Source organism: Bison bison, unplaced genomic scaffold (genome assembly GCF_000754665.1).
Source record: "Bison bison bison isolate TAMUID 2011002044 unplaced genomic scaffold, Bison_UMD1.0 scf7180017858770, whole genome shotgun sequence".
In the NCBI taxonomy this organism is placed as follows: domain Eukaryota; kingdom Metazoa; phylum Chordata; class Mammalia; order Artiodactyla; family Bovidae; genus Bison; species Bison bison.
In genome coordinates, this window is record NW_011489342.1 from 751,259 (window position 1) to 769,069 (window position 17,811).

The window sequence follows — 17,811 nt, forward strand, 5'->3', positions numbered from 1 at the left end:
AAAAAAAAAAAAAAAAAAAGAATACGAGTTGGTCCGAGGTGCTTTCCCCTAGAGCAAAAGGACAATTCCTACCCTTGGCACTAGCCCGGGAGCGTGGCTGGTTCCCGCAGCTGCCTCCGGGGGGCATCTGGGCCCAGGGTCGCCGGCTCTCCGGGCCCGCTTTAAGCCAGGATTTCGGGGGCGCAGAAAGGGGAGCGCACGCAGAAAGTGAGGCAGACGCGCGGCGCCGGGCTGGAGCTAGAGGGCTGGACTGGGCGAGGAGGCGGGAGGGACAGCCCAAACTCACTCGGGCCTCACTCCCAGTGTGATAACCTGCAGCTATGGAGTCGCCCACCAAGGAGATTGAAGAATTTGAGAGCAACTCTCTGAAATACCTGCAACCCGAACAGATCGAGAAAATCTGGCTTCGGCTCCGAGGGCTGTAAGTAAACCTGTTTACTTCTCTTGCCCCATTTCCCTCTCTCATCTGTATTTTAACTACACAGCCCCGGTCACGACTGCTCACCCTCACTCCTACATGGCCCTTTAAATACAGCGGGAGAAGTTCCACAACCGCTTCCTAGTTAATTACAGTCACTGCTGCCTTTCTTTCAACAATGAGACGCGTCTTTCTGAGTGCTGTAGAATGCCTTGCTGTTTCCAAGTCATGCTTTCTTTAGGGAAGGGGAGATGTCCTTAGATTTCACTTACAGTATAGCTCAATATTCATGGAAATATTTCTTTTTCTTTTAAAATTGATCAGGGGAGAAAAGTTTGGGGACTCAGATCACAGATTTTTAATCAAAGGAAGAGTTGTTCTCTGGAAAATGCTTGCAGACACATTGGCAGGTGGTCCAAGAACTTACCAACAGTTCAAATTCAATATGCTTTCTGGCTGTTAAATCTTCCTCTTCCTCTCCCTAGCCTACTGCAACTTCAGATATTTTCTTAGGATTCTTTCTAGCAGGAAAAGAGTTACTGGAAGGAAGGGCTGTTTTTGGAGACAGTAGGGTTCAGAAACAATATTGGAGTTTCCTAGCAAGATCTGAACACTGAAATAGGTCATTTGTTTTCAATATGGTGGCCAGAGTTCTAGCTGGACTGAGGGACAGTGATCTCTGAATTTCATTCACTTCATTGGGTTCTGCCTGTTCTTGGGTGCTGAGGAGAAGTGATCTGAAAGTACATGTTTTTTTTTTTTTTTCTGTGAAAAGATTTCTTAAACAATGAACTGCTGGTTATCCCAGTCAGGAAGCTATAGTGACAGCTGTACGGTTACAGCTTGCTTCTCAATTGACCTGGTAGGTTCCAAAGATACCTTCCATAACCACCAGATATTTGCCATCAAATATCTAGTGCAGATTAAAAAAAAATAGGTTTTCTCCAAGTATATTCTCCAGATACTCTGTTCCTACCAAGGGCAGTTTTAGGAAAACCAGCTCGTTCGTAGTTGTTTTGCTGTAGTTATGTTTTTGAAAGCACACGCGTATGCCTATGCACGTACACACACACACACATACCCCAAAACAAATCAGAAAGGCACTGATCTGAGTTATCTTCATCTTGGGGGAGACTGTATTCCAACCAGGATATTCAGAGTTTCTAAAGGAAAGCAGTAAGATAGGTGTTTCTTTAAGGCATCCCTATTTAAAGTGCACTTTGTAAGAGCCCTTCCATCAGTAATAGAGTGAGTTTCATTGCCATTGATCTAAATGGGAAACCATGCCACGTAGCATGAGTTTTGGATTGTTTGGCTGCTGCAAGCAGAGGCTGTAAACTTATATGGAAATCTTGTCTTTTTGGCTGGCAGGCTCTTCCAACAGTTGAGATGCATGCAATGCAGCACCTCTTTCACAGAGGTGTTTACAAGTTCACGTCCTACGTAATGAACATCCCATCTCATCATACTGAGGGTCAGCACACAGAAAGTTTGTTGCATCCACAAAGTCTGGGTCCCTGGTATATCCAGTGTGAAGGTGTTGTCAAGCTGGTCTCCTTGCCATCCCAGTAGGAGGGACTCATGTGCACATACTCAGAAACTGCTTCTCTTAGGCTGCTTTACAGTTTCAACCAACTCAACAGAGCTACTCAGGTTGGAGTAGAGGGTTTGGGCAAATCAGCCAGGCTGAGGTGGGAAATTTATATGAACAAGTCATTGGAGCTTGGAATGAACACACTGTCTCGTAACTTGCTCTGTTTCATCAGTTAGGCTTCTCTCCCCAGATTGTTGGGGTGTGATGTATCTGCATTTTTGTTTTCATGTCTCATGTTTACCCAGCACCCTGTACTTTTGAACATAAAAGGTGTGGGTTGATTCTTTTCCAAGCATGTGTTTTTGAGTCCCTCTCTTTTTACCCTTCCTGCTGAAACATCCTGCTCAGCAGCAGTCCCAGGAGATCTGTAACTTCACGTTCTAATTTGAAAAAGGACATGTTACTATTGTTATGAGATTATTTTTTTACTACTGTTATGGTTCTTACTACCACTTCAAAACAAAACAGTAGTGCTATAATAAGTTGCTAAAGATTCTGGAGACCAAAGCACATGATTTTTTACACAACTTGGAATAACACTTCTGCAGTTAACAAAATAGAAACATTAGAAGATGGGAAGATGTGTATCTATCTGTCTGCACAGTGCATTAACAATTAGAGAAAAGAAGCTGCTCTTCCACATTTTAGAAAGACTCAATAGCCATAGTTGGATTTTTACACCAATTTATTATCATGATACCCTATAGTAGGGGCTTTATATATGACCAGAGATAGTCAGGAATTTGGTTCAGCTCATTTGAGAGCCATCTAAGTTCAGGACTTGATCATCTCCTGCCTGGACTGTTCACTGGCATCTGTCTCCTTCTTGTAAGTATCTTGCTTATTGAATCAATTTTTGAATTTTTCATCTCCTCAATTAAAATGCAAGTTCTTTAGGGTGGTGACCGTGCGTGTCTTGCTCACTGCTGTAACCTCTAGTGCCTAGAACAAGGTTTGGTACATAATAGGTACTTACTCAATATGTGATGAAAGAAGCATGAAGACTCAGAGGTAAACTTTTCAATATTGAAAATGAAGATTATAAGCTTATAGGTCACATGATACTATCAACACAATAGTTCAGGAACTAGATGGGTGGTGGGTTTAATTAACATCATTGCCCAGGTTGGGCACAGGAATCTAAACTAAGGTGGAAAGTTGGGAAGGCCAAGGCTTACATTTAGCTAGGTTCTCTTGTTTCCTCCCCTTATCTCTCCTCTTTTCTGCACTGGTCTGGAGTGGTCTTTACCAGCAGCAAGAGGATTATTGCCAAGAATCTACAGTGCAGAGAATATAGGGGATGATCCTCTATATATTATAAGCCCCACACATCCCCCTTTCTGCACTCTACTTTTTTCTTTAGCATGTTTCACTATCTTGACACTATATGTTTATTTGTTATGTTTACTTCCTCCAACTAAAATATATGTTCCCTGAGGACATAGTTCTTTTTTTTTTTTTTTTGGTCTGTTTTGGTTACTGAAGTATCTCCAGTGCCTACAAATACTATGGGGTCTATAGTAAATTACCAATACATATTTGAAAGCTAGGACTGTTTGACGTATTTCTCTAGGAAAGAATTAGGAAGAACTCTTAATCTAACCTTGTAACATCCTCCACATACTAATAGTACATCAAATATTGGAAAAGTGAATTTTAAGCACTGTCTACCACCGCTGAGATGACAAAACCCTGCAAGCCCAGGTGTTTATTATGACAACTCCCTCTTCCCTTGAGGGCGGTGCTGCCCACCACTGTGTGGAGGTCATCTGTGGTTCCAGGAGGGGGCGATGTTCCTCAGCAGCCCACATAGCCCTCTCCTACACATGCTCACATCTCTCCAAGCCGGAAGGGAACGCACACTCTACACCTGAGCCTTCTTAATTACATCTGTCAGGGGGGTGCTGTCGTCTTGTGTTTCTGAGAACAGCCTTTTTGTGTGAGTGTTTCTGTTTCCTGAGCTGTCCCCCAAGTGCTGTTGTCTTGCTCTTTCCTCTGTAGGAGTGTGGGTCGAATTGTTAAGGGCCCCACCCAATGGCTGTTTTGTTAGAGAATCTTCCAGTCAGGGAAAACATGATGAGTGCACTTGCTTCCTCTGGTGATGAGGGGGAGCCTCACGGTGCTCTGGGTTTGAGTCATAACTTGTACCTTGGGTCCCAACCAAGAGTTTGTCTTGTTATATGATGACAAAAGGGTGCTCTCTCTCTCTCTCTTTTTTAAATTGAGGGCAAGAGAACAGGTTTCACTTATTTTTTGGCATTTATTGTCACAATGGTAATTAAGCCATTGTGTATTTGTTTTGCCCAACTATGAGGTAGTCAATAAAATAAATGTTATGCTTACATAATACTCTGTGAAGATGATTGACGCTTTTTTCACATTATCTAAAATAGTATTATGAATATAAATGGAGGTATGATTATTGTCTCTTTCTTCCAACTAAAATACAAGTTTCATGAAGGCATAGTATTTTGGGGTCTGTTTTGGTTACTGAAGTTTCCCCAAATGTATGGTTATTAGGGTCACAGACTGGAATTATTGTTTCTGTCTATTCAGCATGCTTCCCCCCCCACCACCCCACCCCCCATTATGGCAGTAGACCCTGTCCCCTCACTCCTTTGCCTACTCCCTGCTCCCGGGTCCCCATGGGCTCAAGATGCCAGATTGGCCAATCATCGAATTTTTGCCTTTCTGCCAACAGTGGTCATTATCAAGTGTGGCACAGAACCCAAGCAGTAGAGTCCTCCACTGAGATTCTCTATTGGCCAAGGGAGAGTGCTGCTTTGCCTTTTTCTGGGTTCTCCTGGTGGTTGCTGCTGGGTTCATTTCTTACTGCATGGAGAGGACGTTTCAATGATTGGAGACAGGCCAACACTTACAGAGAAGCAGAGGGGAGAAGAAGGAGTGAAAATCCCTGGGTCTGCTCCCACATTTCCCCATTCCTACAGTTGTTTATCTGGTTCAGTCTGCTGTCCCAGCTACATGAATCCATCAGGCTCTGTTCCTGCTTAGACTCCTTTGAGTTTGGGGTCTCTGAAAGTCTTCACTAAAACCCCACTGAGGTACAGAGAACTTAAGTGACTTTTCCAAACTATACATCAAAAGTAGGCCAGGGGGTAGCGGGGGGATCCGTAGGCAAAGATGCCCAGATCTTTGGTTTCATATTTCTCATTTAATAAAGCCTTCTCATTCTGTATTTTCTTTCTACTCATCTGACATTTTTTTAAAATAGGGTCATCAATGGACAGGCAGCTGTTCAGAAGTTTAGTCACTTAACATTTACTGAGAATCTGTTATGTGCCAGTTACTTTGATAAACTCTGGGTATGCCAAAGTAGATAAGCTATAAGGCTATAGCTAAAGAGATGAACACCTGGAAGTGTTGACTGTAGTTACAAAGGGATGTGCGGGGAGCCACTTCCTCCTGGGAGGGCCAGAGAAGGTGTGAGCAGTGAGCTGCCGACAATGTGAGCAGAGTCCTTGGAGTCACGAGGAGGAAACACGCACAGATTTCTTTCATTCATGTTAGCCTTTTGCAGTGACATAAGGAAAACAGGGAGTCATCCAGTCAGTCCAGAATAAATCAGCTCAGAATTCTGAGCTGTTCTTATGGACCACTGGAGAAGCTGTGCCTACTTACTAGGAATACAGCCTGAGTTCAGTGCCTTTCCCTGCGCTCACCTTTTACTGTAATCCCAAGGGAGAGAGTGCGTTTGAGTCTAGTTGCAGTCATTCAACATGGAGCTATTGGAGGGAAATCTCCCAGCTCACCTTGGAGGCAGTGGGCCCCCACATTGGTCCCTGGTCCATCAGCTGTCCAAGAAACAGGGTTACCCTCCCTGTGTAAGACCTTAGATATTTTTCTTTAAAAGGTAACTGTGAGGTATCCTCTGGCAGCTCATCAAGTACAATATTGAGGGATAGATAAAGCTAGTAAGTGGAGGTAACAGTGTGCCAAGGTACAGAGGGATGGGAGGAGGGAGGGATAAAATTGGAAAGGAAGGCAGGGGCCAGGCAGTGACACATGGAATTTTTAAAAAATTTATTTTTGGTTTATTCAAAACTATACATGCTCATAGTTTAAGGAGGCAGGTATTTGCATACATTGTGTGTGTGTGCTAAGCTGTTTCAGTCGTGTCGGATTCTTTGCGACCTTATAGACCGTAGCCCTCCAGGCTACTTTGTCTATGAAATGTTCCAGGCAAGAATATTGAATGGTTTGCCATTTGAGCACATTATACACACATACAAATGTTTTCCCGGTCACTCTCCATTCATCTTTCAGAGAATCTTTTTTTGGGATGCATGTAATTTCAAGGACTTTACATTTTATTCCTTAAGTTCTAAGGCAGTGTTAAGAGACTTTAAGCTAGAGGGTAACAAAAGGAGATTTGAATTTTAAGATGGCTATTCTGGAAGAAGTCTGGAGAACAGATTGGAGAAGAGACTTGAGGCCTGGAGATGAGTTGGAGAAGATTCTTCAGTGATGGTAGTACCACCAAGGAGGAAAGAATAGGAGGCATCTTTGACACTAGAAAAGAGCAGAGAGAAAGAAAGAGAGAGAAGTTGTCTTCCAAGTTTGTTTTGCCTCATATGTCTTAGTGAGTTTGGTGTCTTTGCCTTGTTAGAGACCACAGAGAGAAGCGTGGGCTTGGATGCACAGAATGATACATTTGGGTTTAGATATGGTGAACTTGGACCACCTGTGGAAGGTCCAAGCAGCTGTTAGTAATAACAGCCTAGAAAACATGGAGAGACCTCTGGCCTGGAGCCTAAGGTCTGAGAGTTATAGTTGTGAGTTAAAGCCTTGCAAAGAGATGAACAGGGAAGAGGGGCTTCATCTGAATCTCACTAATAAAGCAAATCCAAAAGAATAATGTTAAAAATTGTTGTGTATTTCCCACAGATTACATATTTTAGGGTATTAATTGGGCCTTCCACTCTCCCATTTAATTGCAAATGTCAGAAAGGTCAGCATATTTTTATTGGGTTGCTATTATATATTGGATATTAGGAGCTTCAGAAGAGATATGAAAATATTAGAAAAAAAGCCCTGCTTTTGGGAAACTTATAGTCTAGTTAAGGAGACAAGACAATTCTTTATAGGGGTGAAAAGTTAAAAAAAAAGACAAAGTATGGACAAAAAAAAATTAATTGCTGGATAAATGACATTGACACAATGTCCTAGGATTTAGAGAAGGAAGACATTTGTGTTTGAGGGGCTGTTTTTGAATCTTTTTTCTCCTAATAAAGATGGATTATCTCCCTGAATTATGTTCTTAATGTATATGGAAGGGGAGAAAGAGGTGAATATCAAAAAGGGTTAAGTAGATTCTTAAATTTAGAATGAAAATTTCTATACTTGAATACTAAAACAATATATTAGTACATCGTCACTTGCTTGTCATAATTTGGTTGTGCTAACTTACTAGCTAATTGGGCTTCCCTGGTGACTCAGACTGTAAAGAATCCGCCTTCAGTGCAGGAGACCTAGGTTCGATCCCTGGGTAGGGAAGATCCCCTGGAGAAGGGCATGGCAACCCACGCCAGTATTCCTGCCTGGAGAATCCCCAAGGACAGAGGAGTCCGGTGGGCTACAGTCCATGGGGTTGCAAAGAGTCAGACACAACTGAGCAACTCAGCATAGCACTAGCTAATTACAACTCAGGATTTTGCAACCAAGTGTTTATTATTTTGATGGCTCTACAGCCTCTGTCTTTTGAGAAGTAGCCCTAAGCAGAGAGATTTCTTCATTTCTAGCTCCATTTTCTGTCTTCAGTTTTCTTTGGTTCATTTTCCTTGGTTCCTGTTTTCTCTTACGGAGGGAACGTGCTCACATGACCCACCTCATAGCTTTTGGAGGGACGACTAAGAAAAATAATGATTAAATGTGAGGCACATTTATATGGCTTTGCTTAAGATCCCTTGTATTGACTGATGGTGTCATGTCCATTACAACATGGGTTTGCAGCAAAGACAGAAACCTGGGGGCTAGGTGAGGTCGTTTCTGCTATTTTAAAGGCAGAAAGAGACCACGACTCAGGAAACCAAATGGAATGAGGCTCTTGTCTTGGACCTTGTGGGGACTGCTGGGCGTGAGCCAGGCAGTGAGGCTAGGAGCTTGGAGCCTGCCCCCTGCAGAAGGGTCTGGTGGAGCTTGGCTGGGTGGATGGAGCTCCCTACACCCTGCAGGAGGCCATCCTGTTGTATAGGCTTGTCCAATGGGTGCAGCCTTGTGCTGCTGCTCCCAAGGTGTCTTGTGGCACACACACTGGGCCTCTGACTCTTGGAGCACCCAAAGTTCTGTGATAGTGCTCACCCTTCACATCACCTCGGCCTCATTCATGGCCCTTTTCCTGACAGCTCTTTGCCTGCTAATTTGTTTCAGTCGTATCCGACTCTCTGTGACCCCAGGGTCTATAGCCTATCAGGCTCCTCTACCCATGAAAATTTCCAGGCAAGAATACTGGAATGGGTTGCCATTTCTTACTGCAGATCTTCCTGATCTAGGGATCAAACCTGTGTCTCTTATGTCTCCTGTGTTGGCAGGTGGGTTCTTTACCATTAGTGCCACCTGGGAAGCCATCCAGAAGTGGTCCCCCCACCATTCTTTTCCACTCCCTTCCAAAGGCCTATTGCAGGGACCCAGCATTCAATGTTCAATTAAAATATAGCTTTCCTTTCCCTTGAGGCCACTAGAAGCATGAAAATCAACTTGAGGATGTATTTTGGCTGAAAGTCACTATTGGACATCCAAAGAACATTAAATACTATTTATCCAGATTCCAAACACCCAAAATTCTTAAATAACCAAGGCTTTTCCTACACTTTAGAGACACTGAATAAATCTAGCAGTGGAATATTAGTCTACTAATATTAAAACTACTCCCCGATGTGTTTTAGTAGTTCAAATTCAGATTAATATCCCCCCCCCCTTTTTTTTTCTCTACTTCTCTGAGTCTTGTCTGAGGATGGCTCTAAGAGGTCTTCAGTTCAGTTCAGTTCAGTTCAGTCGCTCAGTCGTGTCCGACTCTCTGCGACCCCATGAATCACAGCACGCCAGGCCTCCCTGTCCATCACCAACTCCTGGAGTTCACTCAAACTCATGTCCATCGATTCGGTGATGCCATCCAGCCATCTCATCCTCTGTCGTCCCCTTCTCCTCCTGCCCCCAATCCCTCCCAGCATCAGAGTCTTTTCCAGTGAGTCAACTATTTGCATGAGGTAGCCAAAGTACTGGAGTTTCTGCTTTAGCATCTTTCCTGCCAAAGGACACCCAGGACTGATCTCCTTTAGAATGGACAGGTTGGATCTCCTTGCAGTCCAAGGGACTCTCAAGAGTCTTCTCCAACACCACAGTTCAAAAGCATCAATTCTTCGGTGCTCAGCCTTCTTCACAGTCCAACTCTCACATCCATACATGACTACTGGAAAAACCATAGCCTTGATTAGATGGACCTTTGTTGGCAAAGTAATGTCTCTGCTTTTTAATATGCTAAGAGGTCTTACAAGTCTTTAAATTACACCCCCTCCAATATTTTATATTTACTATACTATTCTCTTGCCTGGAAAATCCCATGGATGGCGGAGCCTGGTAGGCTGCAGTCCATGGGGTCGCTAAGAGTTGGACACGACTGAGCGACTTCACTTTCACTTTTCACTTTCATGCATTGGAGAAGGAAATGGCAACCCATTCCAGTGTCCTTGCCTGGAGAATCCCAGGGATGGGGAAGCCTGGTGGACTGCCGTCTATGGGGTCGCATAGAGTCAGACACGACTGAAGCGACTTAGCAGAGCAGAGCAGCAGAGATTCTAGGTTGTTACTTGGAGCCTGGTCTGTTACTATGAGAAACTATAAACATTTTCATGAACAACATCCTTTGTAGCTGATTTGTGAAATATAAGGGTGAATTATTGTAAATCAGGGCTTCCCAGGGGGTGTAGTGGTAAAGAATCTGCCTGCCAATGCAGGAGACACAGGTTCGATTCCTGGGTCAGGAAGATACCCTGGAGTAGGAAATGGCGATCTACTCCAGTATTCTTGCCTGGAAAATTCCATGAACTGAGGAGCCTGGCGGGCTATATGCCATGGGGTTGCAAATTGTTAGACACGACTGAGCGACTGAGCACACACAGCACATTGTAAATCACGCCTCATAAATGTTTAGAACTGCCATTCTGCCTATGAAACCACTGACTGAAATTAGTCATGGTTGAAAAAACGGAAGAACTGTTCAAAGCAGTTGTTTCTGGGAGTCTGAATAGTTTCAGTGAAGGTAACTGTGGCTGAGGAGAATTTAGTTTGAATGCTCAACCTATTCATTCGGTTGACTGCGGAGCTCTGAGTGGTCTCTAGAAGTGCATCTGGTAGGTGAGTGGGCTTTTTTCCCCTGTAATTTGAGCATTGACCTTACTTTTGCCATGTTTAAATTGCTGAAATTTGTAGAGTGTATGTCCAGACAGGAGCCTTCTCTAGATGATTCTATTGTGAGAGAAGATTTTGGAGGAAACAAGGACTTCTGCTTTCAAGGAGCTGTTGTATTGACTTAACATTCACCTGAAATTATAAATGACCAACAGCTGCTTTCTGCCAGGAGCAGGTTATGATAACAAGGTGGGAGGAAGACGGAAGGAGTGCTACAGGAGTAGATAGGAAAGGCTTAAAAAACATTAGACTGGCCTCTGAAGTTAAATTTGGCAGAAGATACATTTTTGTTCTGGCTAAATCTACATGGGAAAAATAGAGTAGAAAATTCAAGCATCTCTCTGGATAATTCAATTAAAAACCCACCCCTCCTCCGGTTTCAGGACTATATCTGCAGAGTGAGATTTTGTCTCAATCCTTTGGATTTATCTCCCTTCTGGCAGTGTCGTCACAGATACTAAGAAATATTTTTGTTTTCAGCTTTTCTCATTGATGTTTATCTAAGCAGGAGACAGGCTTCCAGGAAGGAGGTCACAAAAATCTCTCCCATTCCCACCCACACAGTTTTACTGTACTTAGAACACTGTACGTGTAAGTAAATATGTGAATGGAGGGATAGATCACTTATGCAAAAAAGTACTGTTTGGACATCTACAAGTGTGGCATTTACTTTCTGTTTTCTTTTTCTAACAGCCTTTCTATATTTTTTCACTGGTGCCACTGATGGGCTCACTGCACAGCTGTAAGCAGTGGATGTTAAGCTAGAGGGAAACAGTGCTTGATCTGCTCACAAATAATGCTTTTCAGAGGAAGGTTTCAGCTTTCTTTTGGGAGGGATCATATTTTGGGGCCTGTTAGACAGTAATCTGAGTGCTGAATTTTTAACCCAGGCCCAGGAGAGAAGCAGGCATGACCAGGAGATTTGGATATTTGTGTCTCAACAGCTGTCTGCAGGCAAATGATGGGGCTGGGGACGGGGAGCGATGAAGACACAGGCCTGTGAGAATGTGGGCGCCTTGGGGATTGTGTGGAGTGACTGTGAGTTGTTGCTGGTATAGATGGGACTTCCTGTGGGGTCTCTGTGTGTGTGTGTGTGTGTGTGTGTGTGTGCATGTGCACTCTCGCATGCACAACGCGTGCATGCTCAGTGGCTTCAGCCGTGTCTGACTCTTTACGACCCCATGGACTGCAACACGCCAGGCTCCTCTGTCCATGGGATTTTCCTGGCAAGAATACTGGAGTGGGTTGCCATGCCCTCCTCCAGGGGATCTTCCCAGGGATCAAACCCATGTCTCCTGTTTCCTGTATTGCAGGTGAGTTCTTGACCACTGAGCCACTGGGGGTCGTGTAGTTTAAACGAAATCTTCTCTTTAGAGATTTCTCTTTTTGCCACAACCAAGCCAGAACTAGATAGAAACACATTTGCTCCCAGAAATGAGTTAAACATTGAGTATCTTATGCACAGATCTGTTTCAGATGAATATGCTCTCAGTTTTCTGATTCACCATCCTCAACCCCAAACCACTCTCTCGAAGGTTTCCTTCATTTGACTTTGATCTCATCACTAGTTTAAACATACTGGAATTCTATACTTTGGGAGTTGCTGTCCCCAAACATTATCTTAACTTTCTAAGAGCCCTAAATGAAAGAGTATGAATCTATAGGACAATTTTCCCCAATAGACAATCTGGCAGAAAAATTCTTTAGAAAATTGAAGCAGAAACAAATCTTTCCTAATTGTTGGGTTATTCCAGGTGAAAGTGAGTTTATGTCATTTCATTATTTTTTGTTCTGCCTTGGATCTTTGACAGGGCAGGAAAATAGAATCATTGCCCACATGGTTTTTCATCCTATAGCTTATCAGTTAAGAAATATTTGAGCGAGTAAGAGAAGAAAGACTCACTTTCTCTAATATCTTTTTCTCCTTCCCCCCTCAAATAGTCTGCTTGAATGTGCCAGGAGATTGATATATATATATATATACGTACACACACATGTATATATATATATATTTTTTTTTTTTTCCCCTCATTGGTATTTACTTGTTAAAAATATGGGAGGACTTCCCTGGTGGTCCAGTGGTTAGGATTCTGTGCTTCCACTGCAGGGGATGGGAGTTCAATCCCTGGTTGGGGAACTAAGGTCCCATGTGCTGAGTGGTATGGTCATAAATAAATAAAATTTTACAAAGTAATAAAGCAACAAGGAAGATCAAAATAAAATTACATTAAAAAATAAAAAATGGGAAAATCCGTTAAGCAATTAGAATATATAGCTTTGCAAATCTAGGTTTTAACATGGGTATCATGTAATATGAAATCACTGGTAGAAATGAGAAGAAATGTACAAGGGCCTTCCATTTTCAGCAACATCTAATGTAGTCTGTACAAATAGTTTAAGACAGATTCAGTGGAGTTTTCTGGGGATATCCAGTTCTGCTAAGTCTGTACCCCATATGCCACTAAAAAACAAAACCAGAGGATCAGATGATCACGCAGGTCCTTGCTTCTTTCACGGGTATTTGTGGCATTTTATCCCAGTCCACTTTCCCATGAATGAGCCACACGTGACCTGAACTTGTGAGAATGTGTATTTAATTCCCTGAGTCTTGCTGTGTGCTTTTTATTTCTGAGTCTGTCCCCCAATCTCCTCTCCCTTGAGGGAACTGAGGCCTGAGAACCAAAATCTCCAAAGCTGTTTGTGTATCAGTAGCAGTAGTGATCTCAGTAAGGAAGGATGGAGATGGAATCTGATGGGATCTGGAGCAGTGTGAGTCATTATTGCCCAGAAACCCCAGAGAAGATTTCAGGCAGAACTGGAATTCTCACCATGCATGTGGAGTTGTTGCGTATTCAATTTCCCAGACCAGAAAACCTTCTTGTGTTCAACTGGGAGGTATCTTCCTGTCAACCTGGAGCCTAAGCACAAGTTTTGGTTTTCCTAAGCCAGATTGTTTGAATATTAAGCCTATTTATAAACCTCATTATTGCAGTAACCATATGGCTCTTACTCAGAGATACTCACTTTAAAAAAGTGAGACTGCCAGGCACTTCATGATTTAACCTCAATGCTTAATTGGCTCTCACTCACCCAGGCTATCAGGAAGGATTCCCAGGTCCTCTGTTTGACTTTGAAGTATGTGAAACTTACATGTGGTTGTGGGTGTGTCCAGTACTTTGGAAACTCCTAGCTACCAAAAAGCAAACAAAGCTCTTTAAAAGCATCCTCGCTCTCCCCACTCCTTGTTTCTTGTTATTTCCTTGCTGAGTCTACTGGGCTTTTGGCTCTACTTTACTGTGTTTACTGTGGCTGGAACCACTCCTTAAGTTGGCCTAGTTTCATCCCTTCTCTCTCTGACTGGGTCCAAGAGAGGTAAAATGAAGTTCAAGGTCTAGAAGTTAAGGGTCTAGATGACACAGTCATGGACAGCTTTAAGGAACCTTTTACAATATTCTAAAAGTTAAGGATCTATATGACACAGTCATGGACAGCTTTAAGGAACATTTTACAATATTCTAGAAGTTAAGGGTCTAGATGACACAGTCATGGACAGCTTTAAGGAACCTTTTACAATATTCTAGAAGTTAAGGATCTAGATGACACAGTCATGGACAGCTTTAAGGAACCTTTTACAATATTCTAGAAGTTAAGGATCTAGATGACACAGTCATGGACAGCTTTAAGGAACCTTTTACAATATTCTAGAAGTTAAGGATCTAGATGACACAGTCATGGACAGCTTTAAGGAACCTTTTACAATATTCTAGAAGTTAAGGATCTAGATGACACAGTCATGGACAGCTTTAAGGAACCTTTTACAATATTCTAGAAGTTAAGGATCTAGATGACACAGTCATGGACAGCTTTAAGGAACCTTTTACAATATTCTAGAAGTTAAGGATCTAGATGACACAGTCATGGACAGCTTTAAGGAACCTTTTACAATATTCTAGAAGTTAAGGATCTAGATGACACAGTCATGGACAGCTTTAAGGAACCTTTTTAAATATTGGGGGTCAGTGCTCTTTGATTTTTGGTATTGCTCCTGCCTCGGTAGCCACTTGTCAGAATGTGCTCAGCTGGACGTAAGGGGACTGAAGGCTTCCAGGGGAGCTCATCACTTCCCCTGTTCTGTACACCTGCCTGTACACGTAACATGTATACACTATTTGATAGTTCTCAGGCAATCCACAGTTCCATAGCAACATTCCAGACTTAAACAAATACTGATTTTTCAGTGAAGACCAGGAGTCTTTTAATTTGCCTAGCAGGTGAACGGATGTGGTCCACCATTGATTCTAGTTATAGCATGATATCTCTGTGCTTAGTTGTAACTTCTAGAGGATGCTTAGGGAGTCTGTGTAAGCAACTCACTGGGCTTTAGCCTTTCGGGAATTATCAATAAAAAGGGTTTTTTCTTAAAAGATCATTTTAGATATTTCTAAGGATTATCATAGTGTCTAGTTCCTAAATGCTTAGCTTTTCTTCCTTTTTTTTTTTTCCCTTTTCCCTTTCTTTCTGAGCAATGATCCAGCTTTGACATTAGAGGAAAGTGTGTGGATCTGCTAGGCTAACAGGGACCACTGCTGGATGGGTGTCAGGATGAACAGCCTGCAGGCTCCCGTAGGCATGGGTGAACACAGAGAGCTGGGCAAGGATTTAGTTCCTTCTCCACTTAGTAGGACTGAGATTAGCACTTGCTTTCTTTGTGGCCCAGCTGTTCTAAAATGTGGAGAATTGGGAGTGTTCAGTTTTTCTACTTTAGAAAACAATCTTAAACTTTTTTTTATTTTAAATTTTCTAATCAATGAAAGACTATTCTTTTTCCAAACAAAATTTGGAAACCTATGAAATCATTATTAGTTTTGTGATACTCTTCTTATAAATACAGCAGCTGACTTGCACTTGAACATTTACTGGATGCCTGGCACTGTGCTGAATGTTTTACACCCACTACTACATTCATCTCTCACATCAGCCTGTGAAGTACACATTACTGTTACCCAAATCTAACAGATAAGGAGACTGGTGGTTGCGAAAGTGATGTAAGTTGCCAAAGGTCACATAACTTATTGGACACAGTAAGTCGGAGAAGGGATTTAGCTTAGGTAAGTGATCTCAAGCACTATGCCATAATGCCTCTTCTTAAACAAATAAATAAACAAATGACCAATGCCATATATGTGTGTATGTGAGTAAGGTAGAGTGCATTCTGGGGAACAGAGCTTGCAAAGTGGTCCAGACTTTCATGGATGCAGTTTCCTCAGTCTGGCCTCATGAAGACGTCCTGCCTTCTGCCTCGGTGTGGGGCTGTGCTTTCTCCATCCCCTACTCTGCCCAGATTCCAGAGCACAGCAGCTTGGTCATTCTCTGTTGTCTGAATCAGCTTAGTCTAGCTACCTGAATCTTGGGACTTCTGATGCATTAATTTTCAAAAAATTATAAATTTAAGTTTGAGAAACCAAAACAAAACATTTAAAAACCTTTGCTTTGTCTTTCGGGGCAAATTCTGTTGAAGTTCTTAAAAACAAAAGGCCAAGAATAAACCAGTTTTTAATCCAGCTCATTTCCTGCATTTGGATGGAAGAGCCCAGTATATTTCTATTGTCGGCTTTGTTTGTCTAGTGTCTGAGTTTCCTCCAGGCATTTTTTGACTTCTTTGACTAATTTCCTCAGTTTTCTTGGAGGGCTTCAGAGTTTGCTTTCTATCTCAATCGGTTCAGGATTCTGTATCCTTAGTCAAGTTACTTAAACTCTCTGAGCCTCATTTCCATCAAGTATGTGTGTATGCTTAGTCACTCTGTCACGTCTGACTCTTTGTGACTCTTTGGACTGTAGCCTTCCAGGCTCCTCTGTCCCTGGGATTTCCCAGGCATGAATACTGGAGTCAGTTACCATTTCCTTCTCTAGGGGATCTTCCTGACCCAGGGACTGAACCTGCATCTCCTGCATCTCCTGCACTATAGGCAGATTCTTTACCTGCTGAACCATTGGGCATCCCTTCCATCAACTATAAAGTGACATTAATCTCCTAAGGTCTGTTGGAGGTCAAAGTGAGTTAATTTAGGTAACAGACAAGGAACAGAGGAGGTGCTCAACAATTGTGAGCATCCCACCACTGTCCACCTCACAGGCCTTCTCTCATTGCATTTCTCCTGTGTGTAGAAAACCATGTCTGTGGTAGATGTCCTCACTGCTTATAGTGAATTATCACTGAACAGAAGAAAAATGAGTAGAAAGAAAACATTTTGGTTAGTGTCTTGATAAATCCACTCATTCACACAGCATCAGTGTATTGAGCACTTGTCATTTGTTAAGCACCACGTTAGGCAAGAGAGAACCATTAGCAGATACTGGACAAGCCATCGATCTTGCCATCAGTGTAACAGATGAGCTCAGTCACCATGGAACACACAAAAGGGATGATCCAGTGTGGGAGGCCCTAGAAGGTTTTTAGGAGGAAGGTTTTCAGCTCTCAGCTGAAAGCATAGGACTCAGGCCTCACCATCTTGCTGAGTCAAGATGATCAGTGAGTAGGATCTTGAGTAGAGCAATTTCCATAGATCTGTATTTTCTCTTGTGTTTAAGCAGTGACCTTTCAGCTCCAGTGTAAGAGGACACTGTTTGGGTTGGGTCTCTTTTGATGAGGGAGCTGTCTGTCTAAATGGGACAAAATGGGAAGGGAGAACTTCAGAATGTGTGAGTTCAGGAATGCATTGATGATGGTGGGGAGTGCGTGTCAGGGAGGTGAGTTGGACTGAAAATCAGATTTTTGGTCTCTCTTTTTTGGGTCTACCAAAGGCACAACCCATATTTTGGTAGTTGTGGGTGACAGCTACAAATGATTTATTTATTTTGCCAGCAGACATTTGTTGCATGCCAACATGTGCTGGTTGATGTGCACACCCTTGGGATAGATACAGTGAGCCCTATAACAGGACCCCTAGGCTCAAGAAACTGAAAATGAGGGGCAAAGGGTCCTAAACCTTTTAGAATGGCCCTTACATGGCATGCACTGTGCCGGGTAATTCAATACACTATATTCTCTGAGCTCATTCTTCCCATTTTAGAGATGTGGAGGCTAAAGCTTGCTTTAGTGTTGAGCTTGTCTGAGTCTCAGTTAGCGAGGGAGAAGTTGGGTTTTGAACCAGGTTTATCACATTCCAGAGCCCTATCACCTTTCCACAGAGTGATGTAAGAGGTGAGCCCCCTTCTCTCTGGTGTCCTCTTTTTTCTTTATTACTTTTCTTGATTAGCTTTGTTTTGAGCACTTTTTAGATTTAGAACCTGCTATCTGCTTTCGAATCTGGCTGAGGTGAGCTGGTTTGAGGCCACCAGGCATACCCTCCTCACCTGCTTGCCCTACGTTCTTACA

At 42.7% G+C, this 17,811-nt stretch overlaps 1 protein-coding gene across 1 annotated transcript in view; it reads left to right on the forward strand.

Annotated features, from left to right (window-relative positions):
* PDE1C (phosphodiesterase 1C, calmodulin-dependent 70kDa) overlaps window positions 1-17,811 on the forward strand; it is a 332,028-nt gene that overhangs the window by 479 nt on the left and 313,738 nt on the right. Inside the window, exon 2 of the mRNA XM_010829092.1 lies at window positions 319-421. Coding sequence (XP_010827394.1) covers window positions 321-421 — 101 coding nt within the window. The 5' untranslated portion in view covers window positions 319-320. The remainder of the gene's footprint in view (window positions 1-318; window positions 422-17,811) is intronic.